At 38.2% G+C, this 23,325-nt stretch overlaps 1 protein-coding gene across 1 annotated transcript in view; it reads right to left on the bottom strand.

Annotated features, from left to right (window-relative positions):
* Positions 1-5,204: 5,204 nt before the first annotated feature.
* EPRS1 (glutamyl-prolyl-tRNA synthetase 1) overlaps positions 5,205-23,325 on the bottom strand; it is a 67,682-nt gene continuing 49,561 nt past the window's right edge. Inside the window, exons 21-32 of the mRNA XM_081825189.1 lie at positions 21,562-21,613; positions 20,891-21,100; positions 20,441-20,513; positions 18,940-19,019; positions 18,370-18,471; positions 17,506-17,661; positions 16,837-17,034; positions 16,273-16,446; positions 12,587-12,747; positions 10,275-10,353; positions 5,658-5,722; positions 5,205-5,568 (exon numbers count right to left, since the gene is read on the bottom strand). Coding sequence (XP_081681315.1) covers positions 5,418-5,568; positions 5,658-5,722; positions 10,275-10,353; positions 12,587-12,747; positions 16,273-16,446; positions 16,837-17,034; positions 17,506-17,661; positions 18,370-18,471; positions 18,940-19,019; positions 20,441-20,513; positions 20,891-21,100; positions 21,562-21,613 — 1,501 coding nt within the window. The 3' untranslated portion in view covers positions 5,205-5,417. The remainder of the gene's footprint in view (positions 5,569-5,657; positions 5,723-10,274; positions 10,354-12,586; positions 12,748-16,272; positions 16,447-16,836; positions 17,035-17,505; positions 17,662-18,369; positions 18,472-18,939; positions 19,020-20,440; positions 20,514-20,890; positions 21,101-21,561; positions 21,614-23,325) is intronic.

The following is a 23,325-nucleotide window of genomic DNA, read 5'->3' on the forward strand; positions in this document are numbered from 1 at the left end:
ATCGGGCTCTGCGCTCAGCATGGAGTCGGCTTCTCCCTCTCCCTCTGTTCTTCTCCCTGCTCTCAAATAAATAAAATCTTATTTAAAAAAAAAAAAAAGAATTCCAAGATCGCAACCGTGGAGCATTCAACCAAACACAGGGCCCTGGGTGCTTCTACAGGCGCACACCCACCCATGAGTGTATCCAAACATGTTTTGTGGTTAGAGTCAATAGCATTTGCTGGGCAATTGGAGGTGAGGTATGAAGGGAACAGTCAAGGTGACATTAGAGATTGGGCCTGATGTTACAACTGAAATGAAGGTAAGACAAAGATGGCCGCTGTAGGGTCAGGGTGGGAGCAAGGGGTGGAAATGCCCTTGTTTGGCGTATCTGTTAGACAGCCAGGTTGAAATGCTAAGTAGGGTGTTGAGTTTGGAGTTCAGGGGAGATGGATAGGCTGGGAATATACGAACTTGAATGCTGACAAGCAGGAGGTCAGCAAGGAAACGAGAGAAAATTGGGAAGAGAAGAAAATACGAAGAGATGAGAGAGAAGGACCAGAGACACAGAAGGGAAAATAGGAGCATGCTGTATTCTGAAGGCCAAGGAAGAACGTGTTTCAAAGAGGAGGGGGAATCAGCCAGGCAAATGCCAAGAGCAAGCAAAAGGAGGAGTGCAAACGATGGCTGTTTACCGCTGTGGAGGCCACTGGTGACCTTAGCAAGAGGGCAAATGACGTGGGTTCAAGAGAACGGACAAGACAAATCAGAGCTGGCAAGTAGACAAAAGCTTTACTTTAAGGCTAAAGGGATATGGAATCAAGAAAGGGTTATTTTTTAAAATATTTTATTTATTTGAGAGTGAGCGCGAGGTGGGGCAGAGGGGTAGGGAGAAAGAATCTGAAACAGACTCCGCACTGGGCACGGGGCCCGATGTGGGGCTCGATCATGACCTGTGCCAAAACCGAGAGTCAACACTTAACCGACTGAGCCGCCCAGTGAGTGCCAAAATTTGGTTTTGGTAACATACCTAAAATATATTTTGAAATATCCCTATTACACGAGACTTAATTAATAAAACATTTTTTGTTGCTATTTTTTAACAATTTTTATATCATTTCAGTACTACTGACGTTCCAAACTCTTAAATCCTCCAGTAAAGTTGAACAAAGACACTGAGTCATGGAAATGTGTTTGTATCTGTAATTTTAAGCCTGGCGGTGTGGCAGAATGGGGTTGATTTAGTTTTCCAGCTATTATGATCGCGAGCACAGGATAGCTGTCAGCGTGCTGCTGTTGGCAGGGATCACCTCACCGAGGCTACGCCTCCTCCTAACAATGCTCAGCCCAGGTCATTGCTCCACCACCCTGTCCACTCGACTGCTTGATTTTGCAGCTAAAATAGACACATCAAGGAGATAAAGCCATGAGGAGGAAAAATCATGTTTAGTCACTACCAAATGCTCTGGCACTTTGCACGGAGCAGGCACTCTAATTTATTAAATAAATGGCTAGCATTTTCTAGACACAGTGAAAGTGACAAGCAAAGGGCCAGAGATAGGTTTGAAAAGAACAGGGTAGCGGCAACTGTCTCCCTAGACTTCAGACGCTGACAACCCCTAAAAACCGGAGTTTTGTGACAGATGACTTAGTATTTATAGCCACAATCAGGCATAAAGTCGGGTGCTATGTGCAGACTCTCTAGCCAAGATGCCTTCTCTGCTCGCTCTGTGGAGTGGTCTGTGCTGATCTCAAGCCTCACAGCCTCTTGCAGCAGCAGGCCGGATGAGGTGCTGTTACTGATTCTAATAAAGGCTTCCTATGATTTATCTGCATAATTAAGAACTATTTTAAACAGTCACGGATGAACCTAGAAATGGCTAACAGGTAATACACACTAGTAGTCCCAGTGAGCAGAGCCGGCAGTAAATATCCCTTGACCTGTGTATTTTCTTTTTGCAGCAACAAACACGAGGCTCACAATCACTTCTGTGACTGTCGGTCATATATCTAGTTAATGGCCGTCATCTGCATGTAAAATACTGATCATTTCTTAAAGGATATCTTTTGGATTCTTTTGGATTCAGGTTTATGCACCCTCTTGAAAAGCAGCACCACTCTTAAGATGTTTGAAAAAGTTTTGGTATTTTAGCTGAACCTCAATTTAAGAAAGAAAGCAATTTTTCACGAGCAGATTTGGGGTGAAGGATTCCTTCCTTAACATAATTACTTACTGGAGAGTTCCTTTAAGTAGTGAATATCTTTAAAAATTAACAAGTCAGGAAACGACAGATGTTGGTGAGGATGCGGAGAAAGGGGAACCCTCCTACACTGTTGGTGGGAATGCAAGCTGGTGCAGCCATCCTGGAAAACAGTATGGAGGTTCCTCAAGACGTTAAAAATAGAGCTACCCTACGACCCAGCAATTGCACTACTGGGTATTTACCCCAAAGATACAGATGTAGTGAAAAGAAGGGGCACATGCACCCCAATGTTCATAGCAGCAATGTCCACAATAGCCAAACTGTGGAAGGAGCCGAGATGCCCTGCAACAGACAAATGGATAAAGAAAATGTGGTGCATACATACAATGGAATATTACTCAGCTATCAGAAAGGATGAATACCCACTATTTGCATCAACATGGATGGAACTGCAGGGGATTATGCCAAGTGAAATAAGTCAAGCAGAGAAAGACAATTACACGGTTTCACTCATATGTGGAACATAAGGAATAGCACGGAGGACATTAGGGGAACGGAGGGAAAACTGAAGGGGGAGAAATCAGAAAGGGAGACAAACCATGAGAGACTATGGATTCGGGGAAACAAACTGAGGGTTTCAGAGGCGAGAGGGGTGGGGGGATGGGGTAGCCAGGTGACGGGTATTAAGGAGGACACGTGTTGTAATGAGCACTGGGTGTTACACGCAACTAATGATTCAGTGGAACACTGTATCGAAAACTAATGATGTACTGTATGGTGGCTAACAACATAATAAAAATAAAAATTAAAAAAAAAAGGAATTACATAACCTTAAAAAAAAAAAATAATGAATACCTTGAAAGCGGCAAACTTCAAGCTTTTCTGTAATTAGTTCTACTCATCTGAAACTTCGAAAAATAGCCTGGGGATTTGTCTTTGCACCAATGATTGCCACCTCCTCCAAAATGGCCAGGGGCTATGGGACAAAATGTGGTTATTAGTCTCTGATCTACTTTTCAACCTTTTGTCATGGACCCACTAAAAAAACCTTGTCCTTTAGAGCATTTATGCTTGCAGAAAAAAAAAAAAATAGAAGCCAAAGTAAGTATTTTAATTAAAGCTACAAATTAGGAGCAACTTACAGTTGACTCTGCCTGGTCATAACATTAGGTATTATTTATTTAGTATGTGTCAGGCATTGTTCTAAGTACTTTATAAGGGAGAGTAACTACAGTATAGGTATTAGACTTCTCTCCATTTTACAACTGAATAGGCACTTTACACAGCTACTAAGGGTAGAAAGACAAGATAAAGCATTCTGAACTGCCACAGTTCAATAAGAAATTGGGTACAGAAATGTGGCTCATGTATTTATCTCTTTAAATTAGGTATATGAATATATATACTCAAAACGTCAGTCTTGATGGCATGTTGTATTTAATCTGCTTTGACAATTTCCTACCAATTTAACAGTTTTGCTGTGTTCTCACACACAGCATATACTTTCATGGTTTTGCATATGCTGTTCCCTCTGCCTGGAATGTCCTTCTTTTTCTATTTATTAAAATTCCACTTATCCTGCAAAGCATGACTCAAAATTCAAGTCCTTTTTGAAGCTCTGTCCCTTATTGGTATGTATTTATCACTACCAAGTGGGAAAGCGTGTTAGGACACAGCCCCAAATAAAGAGATTTAGCCAGTAGACTAGATATGAGTAAAGGACATTCCAGGCAAAGGGACAGAGAGATGGGAAATGGCTCATGGGAAATTTCGTAAGAAACCCCAAATGGTTAGGGTGCAAAGGACTTTGCTGGATTGGTTGAAGAGGAGACTGGACAGGTAGGCTGAGCCAGACTAGGCTAAAGTGTTCACATTTTCCCCTGCTAGCGATGGTGAGCCATGAAAAGATTTTATGGGGAAGATGAACATCTTAACACATTGTACATTAAGGAAAAAACCCCTATGGAAATGTGGGGACTGCGTGAGGTGAAACTCTGGAGGCCATGACAGTCAGAGGCAGTCAAAGCATCTGTGAAAGGGAAACCTGGGACACGTCAGCGTAAGGGCAGGATGTCGGGATGTCGTGCTGGGAAATGAAGACAGCAGACCGTGCGCTGGAGGGCTGACTAGCATGGCTCTCGGGTTCTGGTTTACGTTACTGGTGGATTTAGCTCATGCTAATCCTTCAGGCAGGAAATACTGTAGGAAGAACATGTCTGGGAGTGGGCAGTGAAGTGGGGGCTTGGGGACAGAGGACCTGAAACTCTGACGGAAAGCTCGAGAGACCCGAGTATGCAGCTGGACTGGAGGTCTAGAGGTGAAAATGTTCGTGTTCTCTGAAACCAGGGGATCAGACGAGGAGAGCACCAAGTATGGAAGGAAGCGTGGCCTAGGGATGTTTAGGGAGCAGGCTGAGGAAGAACACCGGTGAAAGACCTGTTACTAAGAGAAAGAACCAGAGAGTGGGAGGGCAAGTCATAGGAGTAATTTTAGTGAAGAGGGAAATGTTCTACAGCAGCTGAGCAGAGTGGTACGGTAAGACAAGACACTGAGAAGTTAGCTTTGGTCAGAAGGCAGGAGTATCTGAGGGAAATGGCGATAGTGCGGGGGCACAGGTGGGACGGGGACAGAAAAATGCAAAAAGGAAAAGAAGTGGAAGTGAGGGGTGGTTGCTCGCTCCTTCAGAAATCAAGACCCCACAGTAACTAGTAGTAATGAGAGGGAGAGAGAAGCTCAAGGGAAAGTTGGGCTTGTTTTGGTTTTTTTGTCTATTTGTGGCTTTGTTTTGTTTTTTTAAACAGAAAGATTTAGGACAATTTTAGATTCGGCAGAGGGAGTTAAGGAAGGGAAGTACCTCAACATACAGGAAACGGGGTAATTGCTCGTTCGCGGTCTGAACTGTGAGGGACGCTCAGACCAAGAGCAGTTACCTAAGGGTCCAGTTCTCTCCAGCTCTCTGTAAGAATGGCCCGTAGCACATGCTTCAGGTATCTCAGAAACAAATGAATACATAAGACAGTATCAGTTCATGGTGTTTATTACTGGGGTTGTTTACAGAAAAGTCTTCTTACCCACTGTTAATTTAGACATAAGAATAAGGTGTTTGTGCCTCATGTAACCTCCTATTAGAACTTTTATTTTAAAAAATCATAAAACTGTCTATATCTGGGAAGATATTAATATCAATTTTTTAAAAAGTGAGGAGGATTGGAGAGAGCAGTTTTGTTTTATCCCTTAGTAACTGCGGCCAAACAAGGTATAGTACTTGGCGGCGTTCCTGCCGCAGACGCATCTGGCTCCGGGCTGCAGCTCACAGAGGGGTTTGAAGGGGACGCAAAGGCTTTTAGCTCCCATGGATGGAGCTCCGGGCTCAAGATCTTGATCCCTGCAGTTAAAAACAAGTAAGAATTCCATTTACTTATGCTGTATATTCCCATTCTTTGTTACTGTCACAGTTCTGTTAACCGTATTTACCTAGCAGTGGTCTTTTTGATCCAGTCTTCGCAGTCAATTTCCCCACAGAATGGAATCTGAGCAATCTAACAGAAAAGGAAAAACAGTATTTATAACTCCTGTTCTGTCAAAGGAACACCTGAATGGCCTATTAAACTGACAAGCAAAAAGGACAGGTCTCCCAGCCTTTTTCAGGCCCTGGTACCTTTGCAAATCTGCAAGGAACACTGTTCAGAAGTGCAAGAGATGAGAAAATGTTTTCCCCCTCGATCCGAAACCCACATACATAAAACATCTTTGTAGTACACGTCAATGTCCAAATAAACTAGCTACGCCACAGTGCCGGTAGAGAAAGGAAGGATGAGTAGCCCTGAGTCCAGACTCCGGCTGTACCTCCCTCATTTCAGATCCGACTACCACCTGCTCTGCCTAGGTAAACGGTTATGAGAAGGACAGAGAGGAGATGACAAATAGTAAGCTGATTTTTACACTGTTGTTAACAATAACCATTAACAATCAGGTCAACCTCACTTTATGCCACACTGCTATAGATAAGTGAATCATTTTAAAGTCCACAAGGTATTTGAAAGTAAAAAATCATTCTGCATTAGAAAAAACAACTTCTCAAATTTTCTTTCATAGACCATATACAATAATGGGCAAAATCAAGATAGCTGGGATTTTACCCTAATTTTGAAATTCACTGCCTGTTTTGAAAATCCCTAGCTCTGAGTTTTCTTTTGTAAAATGTGTGTTGGACTAGACAAGAATTAAGATTTCTTTCAATTGTAAATCCTAAACTTTGATATCATGTCTACTTCAAAATGAGGTTTCTATGCAGTAACAATTATGTAACATTCCTACCGAAAATTCCTGGAGATCAAGGTTAGCAATGGGGAGATCAAAGGTGTGGACAATCCCCCCCACACATTAGAAATGCTAGTTTAAGAACAGCTAAGAAGCTATCCAGCTTCCTCATCAATTTCTGATCAACCACTTCCAGCCACACATTCCATACTCCAACTGAGAGCCTCCTGCAAACCCTAAGGCACTCAGAATTTGGTTAAATATACTTCAAAAGGCTTCTTTAAGAAGTAAAGTACAAGTACATTGACATCAGGAAATTACAAAAAGAACAAGTAATTGATCAGGTGAACATTCTTCTAAGGTAAGGAAGTGTTAGTTATCTGTCTCTTACGTTCATTCAGTAAAATGTGTTAGCCAAATTCCCAACACTGATCAACTGTTATTTTGATAATCTGCCTTAAGACAATAAAGAAGTGATAAACTAGTAGGAAAATCCTGGAGGGTAGGAGTGAGTGGATGAGAGAAGGTGGAAGGGATGGTAGTAATAAGTATCTTGAAAAATTTTAATAGAAATGTGCAAGAAAACTGAAGCAAAAATAAACGTAAAGATACAAGAGCCAAAATAACCCAAAGTTACCCCTCTGTATTGAAACTTGGTAAATCATTAGCCTTTGTACAAACAGAAAGCACGGAAAGAATGTACATTCATAAAAGTATTATTTAAAATTCATTATAAAAGACAGAATGGGAGGAAAACTTTAACCACGGTCACTGTGAAATGATAAAAATATTAAGACTTAATTACAAAGAATGTCTTCGGGTAATAAATTTAAATTTGGTTTCTTAGAAAATTTTACTAGACAGAATGGGAGGAAAACTTCAACCATGGTCACTGTGAAATGATAAAAATATTAAGACTTAATTACAAAGAATGTCTTCGGGTAATAAATTTAAATTTGGTTTCTTAGAAATTTTTACTTTTATTTTTAACCCACACACAGCTATATTTTTGTAACTTTAACAAATTTTACAGTAAATGGCCTTATTTTCTTTTTCCCTAAGAAAAAAATTACTGAGCCTTGAGAAAGTATTTCTAAAACAATAATTTTTGTTTTTTTTTAAATTTTTTTAAAGATTTTTATTTGAGAGAGACAGAGCACGAGCAGGGGCAGGGGCAGAGGGACAAGCAGATTGCCCGCTGAGCAGGGAGCCCGATGTGGGGCCCGATCCCAGGATCCTGAGATCATGACCTGAGCCAAAGGCAGATAGATGCTTAACTGATTGAGCCACCCAGGCGTCCCTAAAATAATAAATTTTTGAAACTTAAAATAATGATATAGCATGAAAAAATTCAACTGAAGTTATTTAGATTCATAAATGACAATTTTGTAAAAACCCATGTTTTAATTCTTTGTTGCTTCAAAGTAAGGTGTAGGTGATAAGATCTGGAATTCCTATTTATGCATGTAATTCATTAATATGAAAGGATAACACACAGTTTTAGGCTGTTTATTCAACCACAGAAAGATCTTTAACTTTTATTTTTTATTATCTCTATATCTATGCTACAAAAAGATACAATTTTTTGCAATGTATAGTATCTTGAAATCTGTAGCAGAAAATGTTAATGATGAGAAATATCAATACTCATAGTGTCAACAGGTTAGTATATGTCAATGGTAAAAAAAAATTATATATAAATAACATTTATTTTTCATTTAATTAAGATCATCCCCTTGGAAAAATTTACTCAAATTTTATGAATCAGATAGTTTGTTTTTTTTTTCATTTTACCAACAAAGAAGAGTAGAAAATCAAACTTTCACCTACATTAAAGTTCCAAAGATCCCTTTCTCCTTCTCCCCACCTAGTAAATACAGTTTTATTTACAACAGCCTCAAAGGTTGCTTGATGCTCAGTCAACTCATCGAAGCTGCACAACATGGGGTGAGATGGGGGTGGAACTGACTCCCGAATACAAAAAACAAAGTCTCCTCTAATCTCCCATGTGCTCCTTGGACATACAGCTAATATACTACTTGGTGCTTTAGAATAGATGTTGAAATCTCCGACCTAATATCAGAATAAAAGATATGACTCTAAGACCTGCTAAGATTCATTTCTTTGAAAACAACGGATTAACTGATACTCTATTGATTTATTAACTCTTACGTAAATATCTTTACCAGACTGTACTGCAACAGTGACTACTATAATACTTCTATAATAAATGAAATTTTAAAATTCAGTAATAGAACAAAAATAAAATAATCATAGATAAATTACAGTGAAAGAAAAAAAACCACTGCATCGGATAGATGGCTCTCCATTTCTCTAGACTTCTATTGGAAGTCAAGTGACAAATTATGGAAACCAGAAAGATGGAAGATCACAAAGGTAATAAACCAAGAATAGAAAGCTAAATACTGAAGAATTATGGATCTGAAGGGGATTTTAAGATTATCTACCTTATACTCCCATTTTACAGATTAGTAAACTGAGAGCCAAAGAGATTAACACTGTCCCAGCTCGTGCAATAAGAGACATATTGAGAGGTTATGACCCTAACCAATTAAAATTTTGCCTTATATTCTCAGCATGAATTAAAAACAAACAGGGGTGCCTGTAGGCTCAGTCAGTGGAGCATGCAACTCTTGATCTTGGGGCTGAATTTGAGCCCCATGCTGGGTGTAGAGGTTACTTAAAAATAAAAAAATTAAAACAAGCAAACAAAAAGATACAGAGGAAAGTGCATTAAAATGAGTCAGGAGAGAGATCTAAATTCTAGGAGCAAGTTTGCCTCTGTAGAGGTCAAGGTAATTCATTTAGACTCTGGCCCATGGTTTCCTCATTTATAACCTGAGAACACAGGACTGGTTGTATAATCAAGCATGAATACTAGAATACTAAAGTTCGTAAGTGATTCACTCCAGTAATTAGTAATTTTGCAAATCAGGACCTCTTCACTATGAAAATTGAAAGTTTCAGCTAGGAACATCTGCATACTCAGAACACATAAAACTGATAAAATCTTAAAGAACCACCAAAGTACCTAATTAGAAAGACCTGGGTCTTTTATTTATTTATTAAGATTTTTATTTATTTATTTGACAGAGAGAGACAGCAAGAGAGGGAACACAAGCAGGGGGATTGGGAGAGGGAGAAGCAGGCTTCCTGCTGAGCCGGGAGCCAGATATGGGGCTCAATGCGGGGCTCGATCCCAGGACCCTGGGATCATGACCTGAGCCGAAGGCAGACGCTTAACGACTGAGCCACCCAGGCGCCCATACCTGGGTCTTTTAAAGGAGCCTGAAGTACCCACTCATTCTGAAAAACAGGCTTAAACATGAGCAGTACTTTCCCCCTTATTATTCAGAAAAGTTCAATCAATTAAGATCAGGGAAAAACACACACACACACGGTCAGAGAACTGAAATTTCTGAAATGGACCTTTTAACCTTATTTTAGGAATATGCACATTACATTACAACAATGCTTACTTCAAGAACCTAATTCAAGCTGAACAACAAAATGAAAAATTTCAGTAATTAAAACATTAGGGGTCGTACAGAATGAATGTTGTTTAGCCAGCATTTCAAGCATGAGAAAAAGCTTTTACATAATCAGTTCACAGTGTTATCCAAAAATGATATAATGCTGTAATGCTTTAGGAAAGCCAAAGGAAAAGAGAGGACAGAATGTGGAGTAATATATAACCCTGGCGTGTGACTGGCCCTGAAAAAGGGATTAATATCATGCATAAATTCAGTGAGTCTTAAAATACCATAGCTGAAATATTTTTATATTCAAAACTTTTCAGAAGTCTCTTACCTTCCCAGAATCTAGCATCTTCTGAAAGTCTTCCATTGTATTAGCCACAACCATATGAGTCTTAAGGTCTTCAGAAGCCCTATCAAAATATAATTGCAAAAGAATACATATTTTTTCTTACCAATACAACCAAGTTTTTTTTAAAAAAAATAAGCATAATTTAACAAAAGAGGAATAACCTGAAGTGAGAACATCTCAATTTGAATCTCAACTTTGTTGCTAGCAGTAAATCTCAGTTAACTCATCACTGCATTACTATTAACACTAGATGAAAGGAGAATTTGCCAAGCACACAACAGGCAATAATTACTTTTGTTATTGCCATTAAATCTCTCCTGACCAACATTCCATCCCTGGCTATACCACTTACCATCTATGAGAGTCTACGTTATTTTTAAAACCTCTTTGGTCTTAGTTTTCCTTTCTACAAAATTGGAAAAAAACTCAAGTAAGTCTAACTATCGTATGGGATTGTGAGAATCAAACACAAAGGCATGAAAATGTTTTAAAAAAGGAAAAACCATAAATACACATTATTCGCGCTATTTTCATATACTATATAATTATTTTTTAAGAACTTCAGGTTTTAGAAATGGAAATAAGTATTATTCTCTCTTACATTCAGTCACACATTACATGAGGATGATTCATGGGTGGTGACCAAGAAAGAGAAGGCATATTTTTATTTTCTGAATCTCAGGACTAAGACCATGTGAATTCTACGCCAGTAACTGCTAGCTCTCCACCAAATCCCCTCCGACTTTTTTTTTTAAGATTTTATTTATTTATTTGACAGAGACCGAGACAACGAGAGAGAGGGAACACAAGCAGGGGGAGTGGAAGAGGGAGAAGCAGGCTTCCCACGGAGCAGGGAGCCCGATGAGGGGCTTGATCCCAGGATCCCAGGATCATGACCTGAGCCGAAGACGCTTAACGACTGAGGCACCCAGGTGCCCCCTTCTGACTTTTCCATAGTAGGACAGACCCATTTGAATAAGTTATAGCCAATGAGATCCAGAAAAAATATATAAGGCTTAAGCCTTAGGGTGGGGCAAAAATGCACCTTTATGAAACCTACATTAACAAATTTGCTGAATAAAAATGTCAAAGATAAAACTGCTTTTTAGCCATGAAAGCAGTGGCTTTCCAATCAGGAGTATGCATCTGAATCACACACAGAACATTTTTATGCTACAGATAACCAGAACCAATCTTAAAACCAATGATCAGAAAATCCAGGTGTGAGGCTCAGGTATGTTTCTGTTCCCAAACCTCCCAGGTGACTCTGAAGAGAAACCCCTAGAAAAGAACCAGTGTACTAAAAGCACTAAATGGAAGCAGTAAGGACAGGCAGCTTTCTCATCTTTTACCTCTTGACAATATGACCTGTTCTCAGTTCAGATGGACTTCAAATGCACTATTCATTATTAGGCTAAGTAAATCCTTGAAGTCAAGTGACTCATCATTCTCATTTTAGGGCAAGCAAGCCAAAAGAAGTGAAATCACTTGCCCAAAAACACGTAAGCACCAATGCCAAGGCTAAAATTAGTTCATTCCTTAAATGCATGATTTGAGGCCTAATATGAGTTAGGCACAAGGTATTAGAAGACATATGAATAAATAAGATGCAGGCACTACCTTCCCCCAAACTAAGCCCCTATCCCAAGTGGCAGTGGGCCTTCCTCTTTGTCTCAGGTGGGTAGGAAAGAAAATAAAGTGCCACATATATGCACCGATCTTCTAGTGCCTCTGCTCTGAGACCTCTGATTCTAGAAGAACCCTCTCCACAGGCCAGTGCAGCCCTGAAGCTTCCTTTCACCCCAGATCTCCAATCCCAGTCAAAAGGTTCTTTGCCTTGGCTACACGTCATAATCACATGGGGAGCTTTTAATACTACAGCTGCCACATTCACTCTAGACCAGCTAAATTAACATCTCTGCGGAGGGGGTCTAGGCACTGCTATTTTTTTTTAAAGCTTCCTAGGTGCTACTAACGTGTATCCAGTAGGTGAGAATCAATGCCTTAATCCCTCAAATTTACATGTTATAAAAGCCTGGATTTAAAGTCAAACTGAATTAGGACATGGGACAGACAGGCCAGCACGGCAAACCTAGTAGGAGGCAGAAAAACCCTTGGAAAAATCATCATGATACAGGTCAAAAACACAAAAAGAGAGAGACAAATTAAGAACTATGGGAGCGCAGAGGGAAAGATGACTTCCAGCTGGGGTACTCAAAAAATTCCTCAGTACAGCTCTCAAAAGCTGAATAGGGTTTCAAGATCAGAGGCAAAAGCAATCCTAAGGAACTAACCTTGTAAAAAGGTTCACATGGATGTCTTCCAAAAGAGCATGAAGTTTAGTCTCAGCCTCATTATCAGCAACTGTCAGCTTTTCTCCAGTATCTCGTCTGACAGCTACAAACTGGCAGCTCTTCATATCACGTGGCCCAACTTCAAGTCTGATGGGAACTCCCTAGAAAACAAAGAAGGCAGTTAAAATGATGCATGCCTGTCTCCACTTGAAGATACAGAATATTTCATGGCTTTATCCGCTACAAATCATAAAAACCCAAAAAATCAAAGGCATAAGCAAACAATAAAAACAGCAGGCAATATTCCTGAGATACTACAGAAATCTATTCCAATAAGAACGTATAAACCTAAGAAAAAAATGTACTGCCCAAGCAGTTTTGAGCTAAGAGTTGTGTTTAATGGACAAACATGAAGGCAGTGCTATCTAGATCAATATTCCTACCTCTCCTCCCATAAGACACGCACAGAAAGTTGCATTTGTAGGGGCACACAAGGTAGTAAACAGAGAGGTCTTCTTGAAATTAAGGCCGCCCCAAGTCACTCATCAGTACACCCTGGCACATCTGTGACTCATTCTCGGCACAACAGTGTGGTTAAGTCTTAGCTCTGGATACTCTAGTGTGCAGAGTGAAGGGCTTGTTAAAGCACAGATTGTTGGGCTCTACCCCCTGAATCTCTTATTACAGTAGGTCCAGGAATGGGGCCTAAAGATTCATATTTCTAACAAGTTCTCAAGTGATGCTGGGACTGCACTCTGGGGAACCACTCCCCTATTCTGTTTGGATTTTACAAAGGAGCTTAAGGACTATATCCAAATTTAAGCCTGTGAATGTTCAACCCTTATGGATGCTCCAGGAGGGAAATTAAGGCCCAGAGAGACCTTATTTTTAGGATCTAGAACCTTACCTAACAAACAGTAGATTTTTTTAAACTTTTGTTTTTTTGAGCAAATGATCCTCTAAAACTAATTTGGGGTTTTCAAATTTAAGTTAGGAGCCTCTACAATATACAGTTTAGCTGATGGCAGTCCCCCAAATAAAAATCAAAGGAAAATTTTTAACTGTTATTCTAAAAAAAGATTTATCTTTAGAGAAGACTTATCTTCTAAAATAATGAATACCAGAGAACAAATTACTGTACACTAAATATTACATCATTATTTTCTTTTCCTTTATTCACCTAATGTATGCATGTGTAACAGTGTTAATGCAATGAGATTTACAAAAGGACTAAGAAGAAACAGATCCTGTCCTCAAGGAGCTTCACGTTTTGCCAGGTAAATACAAATAATCAGTACAGAAAATCAGAAGTGGGAGACTATCCTCACAGCTGGAAGAGAGAGAAGGAAAGTTACTAGAGAAGGCAAAAATTAATGAGTAATTTCATCAAAACTGAAGAACATTCTATAAAATAACTGACCTATACCTACAAAAATGCCCGTGTCATGAACAACAAAGAAAGGCTAAGGAACTACTCGTGAGTAAAGGAAAACCAAAATGACATGACAACTAACAGCAACAGGACTGGGTCCTGTACTGGGCAAGGAGAGCTATGGCAGCTCAGAGCAGGGCATCAAAGCCCGAGTTGGGCGAGAGGGCATCTTGGTGTGAGAATAACCTGGCACAGAATGACAGAGCCCATGTGGGATAAGGAGGGCACTCACACAGGGGCGTGGGTGGCAATGGCCGGAAAGATCATCTGAGGCCAGATCACAGAGGGGGCATATATTCTGTTGCTCATTTTTTTCTAAGTAAAAAGTTATGAATTTACTCATAAAGGATTTTTTGTTTGCTCGTTTTTCTTTTCAGTAGCAATTCTCTTCAGTCATCCAACACAGTAAAAAGAAAAGTAGTTAATTCACTCATATTATTTTCCCCTTTCTACTTTCAGGAAGTATACAGGAAGAGGTATAAAGAAGTTGTGGAGTCCCTGGGTTCTGGTCTGATAACTACACCATATACCCCAGTTACGAAACCGAGTCTCCCAATATATACACATCCCACCCCACCCCCGAGCTGCCTCGTTGTACAAAGTTAAACTACCAAATGAATACGAATCTAGATCTTCTAAAATACTTTTTCTCAGGAATTCTTGGACTAAATGGAGATAAAATGGCATTAAGAAGTGCCATGAGTACTTTTCACTAGTGACCCCTCCCACTGTTCTTTAATCTTGGGCATCAAGTTTAGAATTTAGGTGTTCTGTTTTCTTTCCTGACAATTGTGGACAAGGAAGTTGTAGCAGAGCCTACTCACACTCCGTATCTCCTTCACAGTATAGGCCTGTCAGGCTACTAAAAAAAAGAGTGACAGGGACAAAGTCAAGTCAGTCCTAGAGGGAGAAGTGAGATGGAAGAGGAGGATGACAGAAGGAGAAGTGACTATGGATGCTTTTTTCTCTCCTCTCACTCCAGCCAGTAGCAAAGAATATGTTTCTCCTTTAACATTTGGAACCTCAGGCAAGGGCACATGGGCTCAGACAAGCTGCTGCTGGAAACACACAACTGCTATTTCTAAGTAAGCAAAAAACACTGCAATTAAAGGGAAATTATGTGAGGAAACACTTATCTTTAAAGTCTTCATTAAAGGTAGGAAAGTAAGTAAAGGAAAAAGTGTATTATACAGAAGGGAAACAAAATCATAAAAGATTTACCTTAGGGGCCAATTAAAAGAAACAGAGGTATAAATACCAGCAACTTTGGGAACCCTGTATGTGTTCATACTGAATAATCCCAATTCTGTTGAGCTTCCATACTTGGAATCAGCTTGGAGCTGCAATATCACTACATCTTCTCATCTATTTCCTGTAATGTGAGTTTAGAAATTCTGCTAATCTAGTAAGATTCCCTTGGTAAACCATATAAAAAAAAAATAAATTCCAGAAGTTTGAAAAATGGAATTAAAAATAAAGATCATCTACTAATGACAATGTGCAATAAATGAAATTTATATTAAAAACATTAAATCGGGGGCGCCTGGGTGGCTTAGTCGTGAAGCGTCTGCCTGTGGCTCAGGTCATGATCCCGGGGTCCTGGGATCGAGCCCCACATCAGGCTCCCTGCTCGGCGGGAGGCCTGCTTCTCCCTCTCCCCCTGCTTGTGTTCCCTCTCTCGCTGTGTCTCTCGGTCAAATAAATAAATAAAATATTTTAAAAAACAAAAATATTAAATCAGAATTTAGCCTTTAATATACAAAATAAAAATCAACAAATGGGTGTGAAACAATGCGGTGTGGAAAATCAAATATGATATTACTTTCTGATGTTTTCCTGATCAGCTGTTAACCATGACAGGTAGGTGGTAACCATGCACCAGTATTCTGATAGTCTTACTGTTTAAGTAGCTTACTTATTATGTGAATTCCTGGTATAAACATTTTGGTATAACAACCCTATGAGGTTTATTAATCATATACAAGGTCTTCAAGATCATTTTAATTCTAACATAATAAAAATAAGCTTCCACAAAAAAGATTTTAAATTTAGCAAATATATAAACTTTATCACTATTACAAAGATCTGGACTGTGTGAAAATTAAGTGCAATTCAAGTGAAGAAGAAAAAAATTCACAACTATCCAAATAGAGAAAAGTAATGAGAAAGCCTTACATTTTATAGAAGCATATGTTAAGAAAATCTAAATCCAAATTGGGAGTACAGAAGTAAAAGATGCAACTAAAGAATTTACCTTGAGCTCCCAGTGATTGAATTTCCAACCTGGAGAATAGTTCTCTCTCAAATCAACTCTAACTCGAATATTAACACTGAGTAACCGCCTTCGATAATCATTGCATTTTGCAATCAGAGCCTCTCTGTCTTCTTCAGAAAGCGCATTGGTAATGCCACAAGGAATAACCATCACCTAGAACCAGCACAATAGCACAAATTTATACAAGAAAACAGCATACAAAGTAATGTGGTCATGTTGGCTGCATGATACCCAGGAATCAAAACCTACTGGGGACTATAAATTTTAACACAGATCAACTTGTGTGATTTCTAATCTTTATGGAATGTCTACCAACCAGCTGCACATTACTTGTCTAGGCTAAATGCATTTTCATTTGACCTACTATATCTCATTAAACTTATTATGAATCATTTCAAAAAATGATTTCTAAAAAAGTTTTGTATAAAAGCAGCTAAAAATTAAAAGACAAAAAAAACCCAGAAATGATACACAAGGTTACACAATACTAAGGTCCAGACTGTATTTTACAGAAAGACTCATGAACAGAAACAGTTTCCTTACCTGAACAGAAGCTACACGGGGTGGTAATACTAAGCCCATGTTGTCTCCATGAACCATGGTCATAACACCAATAGTTCGAGTTGTCAGACCCCAGGAGTTTTGATAGGCAAATTGCTTCTCTCCTGGTGTCTTGGGATCTTCAAAAATAATTTCAAACATTTTGGAAAAATTCTGCCCTAAATGATGTGATGTTGCTCCCTAAAACAGAGAAATAGAAGCGTTAATTTTAATAACTAATTATGCCTTTGAAAATGATTTCTGTAAGATCATACACCTTAAAATGACACCAAACATGTTCCTTGATTTTCTTTTTATATTAAGTTTTTAAAGCATAAATGATACAACAAAAAGACTAGGATTAGTCAAAAAAAAAAGTACAGAAACGTACTGCTGTGGGCAGCCACTTTCATAGAAATAACTTCAACTACAAAGGTTAAAAAAGAATCCATGCTTTGGTAATTCAGGATACAAGCCTTCACTTAACTGACCTTAGAGATTTGGAAAAATGGGATAGATAAGCGTGAAATTATAACATGGTCTAGAAGGCACATGAAATATACTTATTTTTTTTGGAAAGAGTCTACTTCTCTGGTGACAGAAGTCTACTGGATGTGCCCACAGGCTGTGCGTACAGTCCCCTATGAACCCTATGCAGCACTTCGCTGGTACCTGGATGGCTCTTCCACTAGCGGATATAAACACCTCTAAGGTAGTTGTATAATCTCCTCCTGCAAATTTCTCCTTTTCAGTCTTTCTGCCTTTTACAACAGGAATTGCCAGGAGTTCTTCGTATACCTGAGCATATAAGTCAAGTATCTGCAAGACCTGTAACAACATTTTAAATAAGAAAGTTCAAATATATGGTATATTTATTTCTTACAGACCTATAAAACTATACTATTTAAAACTAACTGTGGTGGCAAAAGTACATCAAACAATGAAAACCTTTTCTTACGGAAAGGTTAAAGCAGCCAGTGTGTATTTATTAAGGAAGACATTCAACAAAGTAGTGGAAAAGAAGTTGAGTAACTTTTTAAAATGTTCATAAATTTAGAATATAAGAAAAAAATGTTTTTGAAGAATATAAATATATATATGCATATATATATATTTATCTCTAGTAACCAAGGTGAAAATCTGAAGAATAATTAATTTCACCCTGGGATTATAATTTCCATACATAATTTCCTCCATACATGGAAGTGCAAAAATATTTTCATCTGAAAATTTAAAACAGCACATTTTCTAATAAAATTTCATTTAAGCAGTTTCTTAAGTCTGTGTATATCTGTATTAACTTTTTTATTTTTCTTTTAACAGGTGGTACATAAATTTTGAGTAACAAAATAATTATACCAGGAAATTATCTTTTAAAGTTATTTTGAGATCAGATTAAATTTCAACTCAGAGTTATTTACTAAATGATTATTATCTAAGTAGATAACACTGCATTACTTATAGTTGGTGGGGGGAAAAAGCACAGCCTGGAGAAAGAAATGGAACATAATTAATATGGAAGACGACTTTTTATACCTCTTCTGCTGCTTCTTCAAAGGTAGCAAATGCACTGTGCCCTTCCTGCCAAAGGAATTCACGAGTGCGTAGGAAAGGCTGAGGATGTTTGAATTCCCAACGCTGGAAGAGGCAAGAACACAATTTTTTTTTTTTTCTTTTAAAGATTTTATTTATTTATTTGACAGAGAAAGACACAGCGAGAGAGGGAACACAAACGAGAGAGGGAACACAAACGGGGAATGGGAGAGGGAGAAGCAGACTCCCCGCCGAGCAGGGAGCCCGATGCGGGACTCGATCCCGGGACTCCAGGATCATGACCTGAGCCGAAGGCAGTCGCCCAACCAACTGAGCCACCCAGGCGCCCCGAGGCAAGAACACAATTTGATCATTATGGAGAGCTTTTCCATTTTTATTAACAATTTAATGTGGCAAGTAACCAGAAATCATAATTGTAATCCATAACTGTGATAAAAAATGCATGCCATTCTCCCAATCCTTTGAATATAAAAATAAGGAAAAAAAATGTGCTTTAAAAAAAAATTGAGTATAAAGAATAATGAAAGAACATAAGAAAGAGTATGTACCTACCACCACATTACACCACTGATTGAGTCGGATGGGCAGATCTCTGTGTGACTGCACCCATTTTGCATATGCAGGATACATTACTGAAAAGATACAGGAAAATACAGGTGGTTAGTCACTGAAGGTTTTATTTCTCTTTGAAGGCTAGTAAGAGTTACACCAGTAACACAGTGAATACAAATTAAAATGCTGTGTTTGTGTAAATGCCTTTCCAATGTTTGTAACGGTAAGTGAATGGTATTACTACATTATTTCTCTCTTTTTTTTTTCCCCAAGATTTTATTTATTTGACAGAGAGAGAGAGAGCCAAGAGCAGGAACACAAGCAGGCGGAGTGGGAGAGAGAGAAGCAGGCTTCCTGCCGAGCAAGGAGCCTGATGAGGGGCTCGATCACAGGAGCCTGGGATCATGACCTGAGCCCAAGGCAGACGCTTAACGACTGAGCCACCCAGGCGCCCCCTACGTTATTTCACAAAGCGGATTAGTCAAGGAAATAAATTTATCTAAACCTGACCTTATTTTGTATTTTTCACATTGAAATTTACACTTCACATTTAATTTGACTGCTTTTCAGCTGTTTTATTTTCAAAAACACTAAGTGAAGCTCTTACAGCATATAACCACACATGCTCTCTGTGAAGTTCTTTGCACTTATGATGCTGGTCACTTCCCAAGTTCAATCCATAAAGTCAATTATCATAATCTTAGTATCAAAGATGTGGAATCTGAGCATAGAGAAGTTAAACAACCTGCTGAATCCAGCGCAGTTATCTATTAGAACTAGAATTCAGATTAGATCTATCCAATGCATCTATGCAGAGTATGAAAGCTCTTGCCATGAACTGTTAAGTGAAAGTGTCTGTCTTATCACAGCCTACTCATGACTATCTAGAATTACTAAAAACTCTGCCAACCAGAAAACAGCTGGTGTCATAATTTCAATAATGCATCCTTATAATACTATACAAGAGTATCACCAGAAGTATGAAGTAAAGGGCAAATAATCCTTCATTCTAAAGATGGATAATCACTTTGGAAAACACTAAAAAGCCCAAAAACCTTTCAGAGACCTTTTTTATTACCTGCAAAATGGAGATTACAATTGCTCCCTCCACCTTTCTCACTCACTATTGTAAGAATACAATATATAAATGAAATCACTTAGTAACCTATAAAAACCCTATACAAATATAAATGTCATATTAAAATGACTAACAAAATTTTTAAGAAAATATGGCATAAAACATCAGTGTTGACAAACTTATAAAGTGTTTTTTCAAAAAAACAACATACTTTATTCTAATGATAAAGAGCTCTGCAATGTTTACCGCACTGAGAATAAAATTCTATGCAACTTCAGTATATATTCATTTTTATCAATATTCGTTAAACTGTGTACTGTCAAGGAGGATCATAAATATCACAAAATCAACACTGAGGTGACTCTAGAAGCCATCTCTAGTGTTCCCATGAACACTCTCCTACACCCCAAGGCCCACCCTCACCTGTTTCACTAGTGGGACGAACGGCAATTGGTTCTGCCAACTCTGTTTTGCCAGATCTTGTAACCCAAGCAACCTAGTAAGATAAAATAATTTTCCATACATTTTTTAAACAGCATTTCAGAGAAATAGCACAAATACAGGCAAATCTCTATTTCAATTTTTGCTACAGAAATTAAGGCAAGTTAAAATAATTGCTGCTGTTCCTGGTAAGAAAAGTAGATACTTACTGTCCTTAAAAATATTTACAAAAAGTAAGAGCCAGTTAGTTAATGTAACAAACAGAATCATAACTTGCCCCTGAAGGTAGAAATACATATGTATCTTTTGTAATGGCTTTATATTTCTCTAAATTGGTCTTGCCATTTAAATTTCTGTTCAAGTGTGAACTGAAAATATACTTTTAAGTTTATGAGAGATAACTGCAAAAATAAATAAAGCAAGCTAACTTACCTCAGGAGCAAAGTCAGCAATATGAGTCTTCTCTTTCTCTAATGCACCTTGAGACACAAACATGGGGAAATAGCAGTTTTCAACACCAAGTTTCTTGATCTCAGCATCAAAAAAGTCCTTGATGGATTCCCAAATGGAATACGCCCAGGGACGAAGAATATAGCAGCCACTTACATCATAGTATTCAATCAGTTCTGACTTTGTGATGACCTTTTTAAAAGAAAAATAGTCTTTGAAGCCTAAATTAAACCAAAATTATAATACAAGTGCCAAGTGAATGATAACCAAGCTTCAAATCTGGAAGCTTCCACTGTTGGTACATCCCCTTAATGTGCATGTAAAACGGGCTTTTCTATAGTGAGAAACACCAAGCCTAAACTCTTAAGACTTGAATGCCAATCTTACTTCTGCTGTTTACTATCTCTGTGACTTTGGATTATCTCTTTACCGCACCATTAAAAAAAAAAAATTGAGTAATGACTATCTCATAGGGCTACTTCTCAATTCATTGCTTTATGTGAACATGCTTTGAAAACTGTGACAGGTTAAATGGCTATATTATATATTATTGACAACATCATACATTACCGTGTGTCTGGACTTTTAGAATCTAAATACAAAGTAGTATTTGAGAAATTTAAAACATGAAAACAAACGGAATGCATACTCACTTGAGAATACCAATCTGCAAGGTTTTCTTCTTTTTTTGCCTCAAGACCCAACCTGCAGATAGGAAAAATAAAATATGAATCCCTTCATTCATCAACTGCTTTTAGGCTTAATGGAAACAAACTTCTGAAGTTCGAAACAGAATAGGTGTTTCTTCAATATGAGTTATTTCCGTATTTATCGCTCTTGAATATTCATTCCCAAGATAATGTTTTTAACCTCTTAAAAGGTGTTAAGACACTGCCCACAAAGAACTAGGAAAGTCAAGCTAGCAAAAGCTATGATTTTAATGCAGACATCTTTTTTACAAAGTTTTTTATAAGGTAATGTATTTGTAATAAAGATAGAATTTATTCACATAGAATTCTCTCGCTAAGAAGAAGAATCTTTTGCCAAATTCAATCCAGAAAACATTATAATTAGCAAGACTGCTGTCCCACTGAGAGTAACACATAAAAAAGTAATGAGAACAATGGCTGTGTGTATATGTGTGCATACATAGGTAGATATAATCCTTACACAGTCTAAAATTTTTCTTTTAATTGCACTAAGTAAAAGCTGCAGAGACTAGCGCAAAATAAGTTAGATCTGCAACAAAAAACTATTCCAGACAATGATCCTTTTCTTGAAACCAATAGTTATTCAAGAACTGTGGTCTTACGATGCACATAGAAAAAAATCACCCATTAGTCCTGTTTTAGAGTTTACAAACAAGGATTTATTGGCTTAAAATATTAATGTATTTATAGCTGACTTCTCCACTGTTTCACTTTGACATGGCTCAACAAGATGCCTACGTGAAACCTGGCCTTTTCACAAACAAAGGTAAAAGGTAAGAAGTTCTGTTCTCTCTTCTATTATTCTGTGATCTATAAATCTGATCACTCAGTCAATATGCAAGAAAAACAACTGTTATATTCTCTTGTTTAAGGAGACATTGCATGTATGATGTGAGAGTTAAGAGGCAGAATTTTAAAATCAGCTAAACAAATCTAAAACCTGGGGCACCTGGGTGGCTCAGTCGGTTAAGCGTCTGCCTTCAGCTCAGGTCATGATCCCAGGTCCTGGGATCGAGCCCCACATCGGGCTCCCTGCTCAGCAGGAAACCTGCTTCTCCCTCTCCCACTCCCCCTGCTTGTGTTTCCTCTCTCACTGTGTCTCTCTCTGTCAAATAAATAAATAAAACCTTAAAAAAAAAAAAATCTAAAACCAAAAGTTCTCACACACAAAAAAAAGATCTCACAATAGTAGTTGCTAATGATAGGTTTTTCTTTTTATTAAGCCACTGAAGGAAGCTAGCACAAAGTTCACTCTAATTTTGCCATGGGGATTATGGACAGGGCATCACATGATTCATACGAACTGGAACATACTAAAACATCATCTATTCCACTGTTTTGTCTTTTATTTTTTGTTTTGTTTTTTGTTTTGTCTTTTAAACAGCTTTGTTTTATATTTATTCTAACCAAACCTGAAATCCTAGAATGAAGTTGTCATTTAGTCACCATTAAAGATTTTCATCTGAAAAATTTGCTTAAGGTCTAAGACAATGAGTATTGTCAGGCTACCAACTGTGTTAAAAGGGAGGAAAATGGGAACATTTATATGTATTTGTTTTCACTTGTGTAGCCAAATGAAGATCTCTCAGTGGTTACAGAAGAAACTTGCTGTGGTTACCAATTCATGATGGTGGTAGGAGAAACTGGGAAGATGGGGTACAAGCATGGGAGTGAGACTTCAGCGAACTTTTTATATTCTGAGAGTCC

The sequence above is a fragment of the Leptonychotes weddellii genome, chromosome 6, assembly GCF_054177405.1.
Source record: "Leptonychotes weddellii isolate Sample4059 chromosome 6, ASM5417740v2, whole genome shotgun sequence".
In the NCBI taxonomy this organism is placed as follows: Eukaryota; Metazoa; Chordata; class Mammalia; order Carnivora; family Phocidae; genus Leptonychotes; species Leptonychotes weddellii.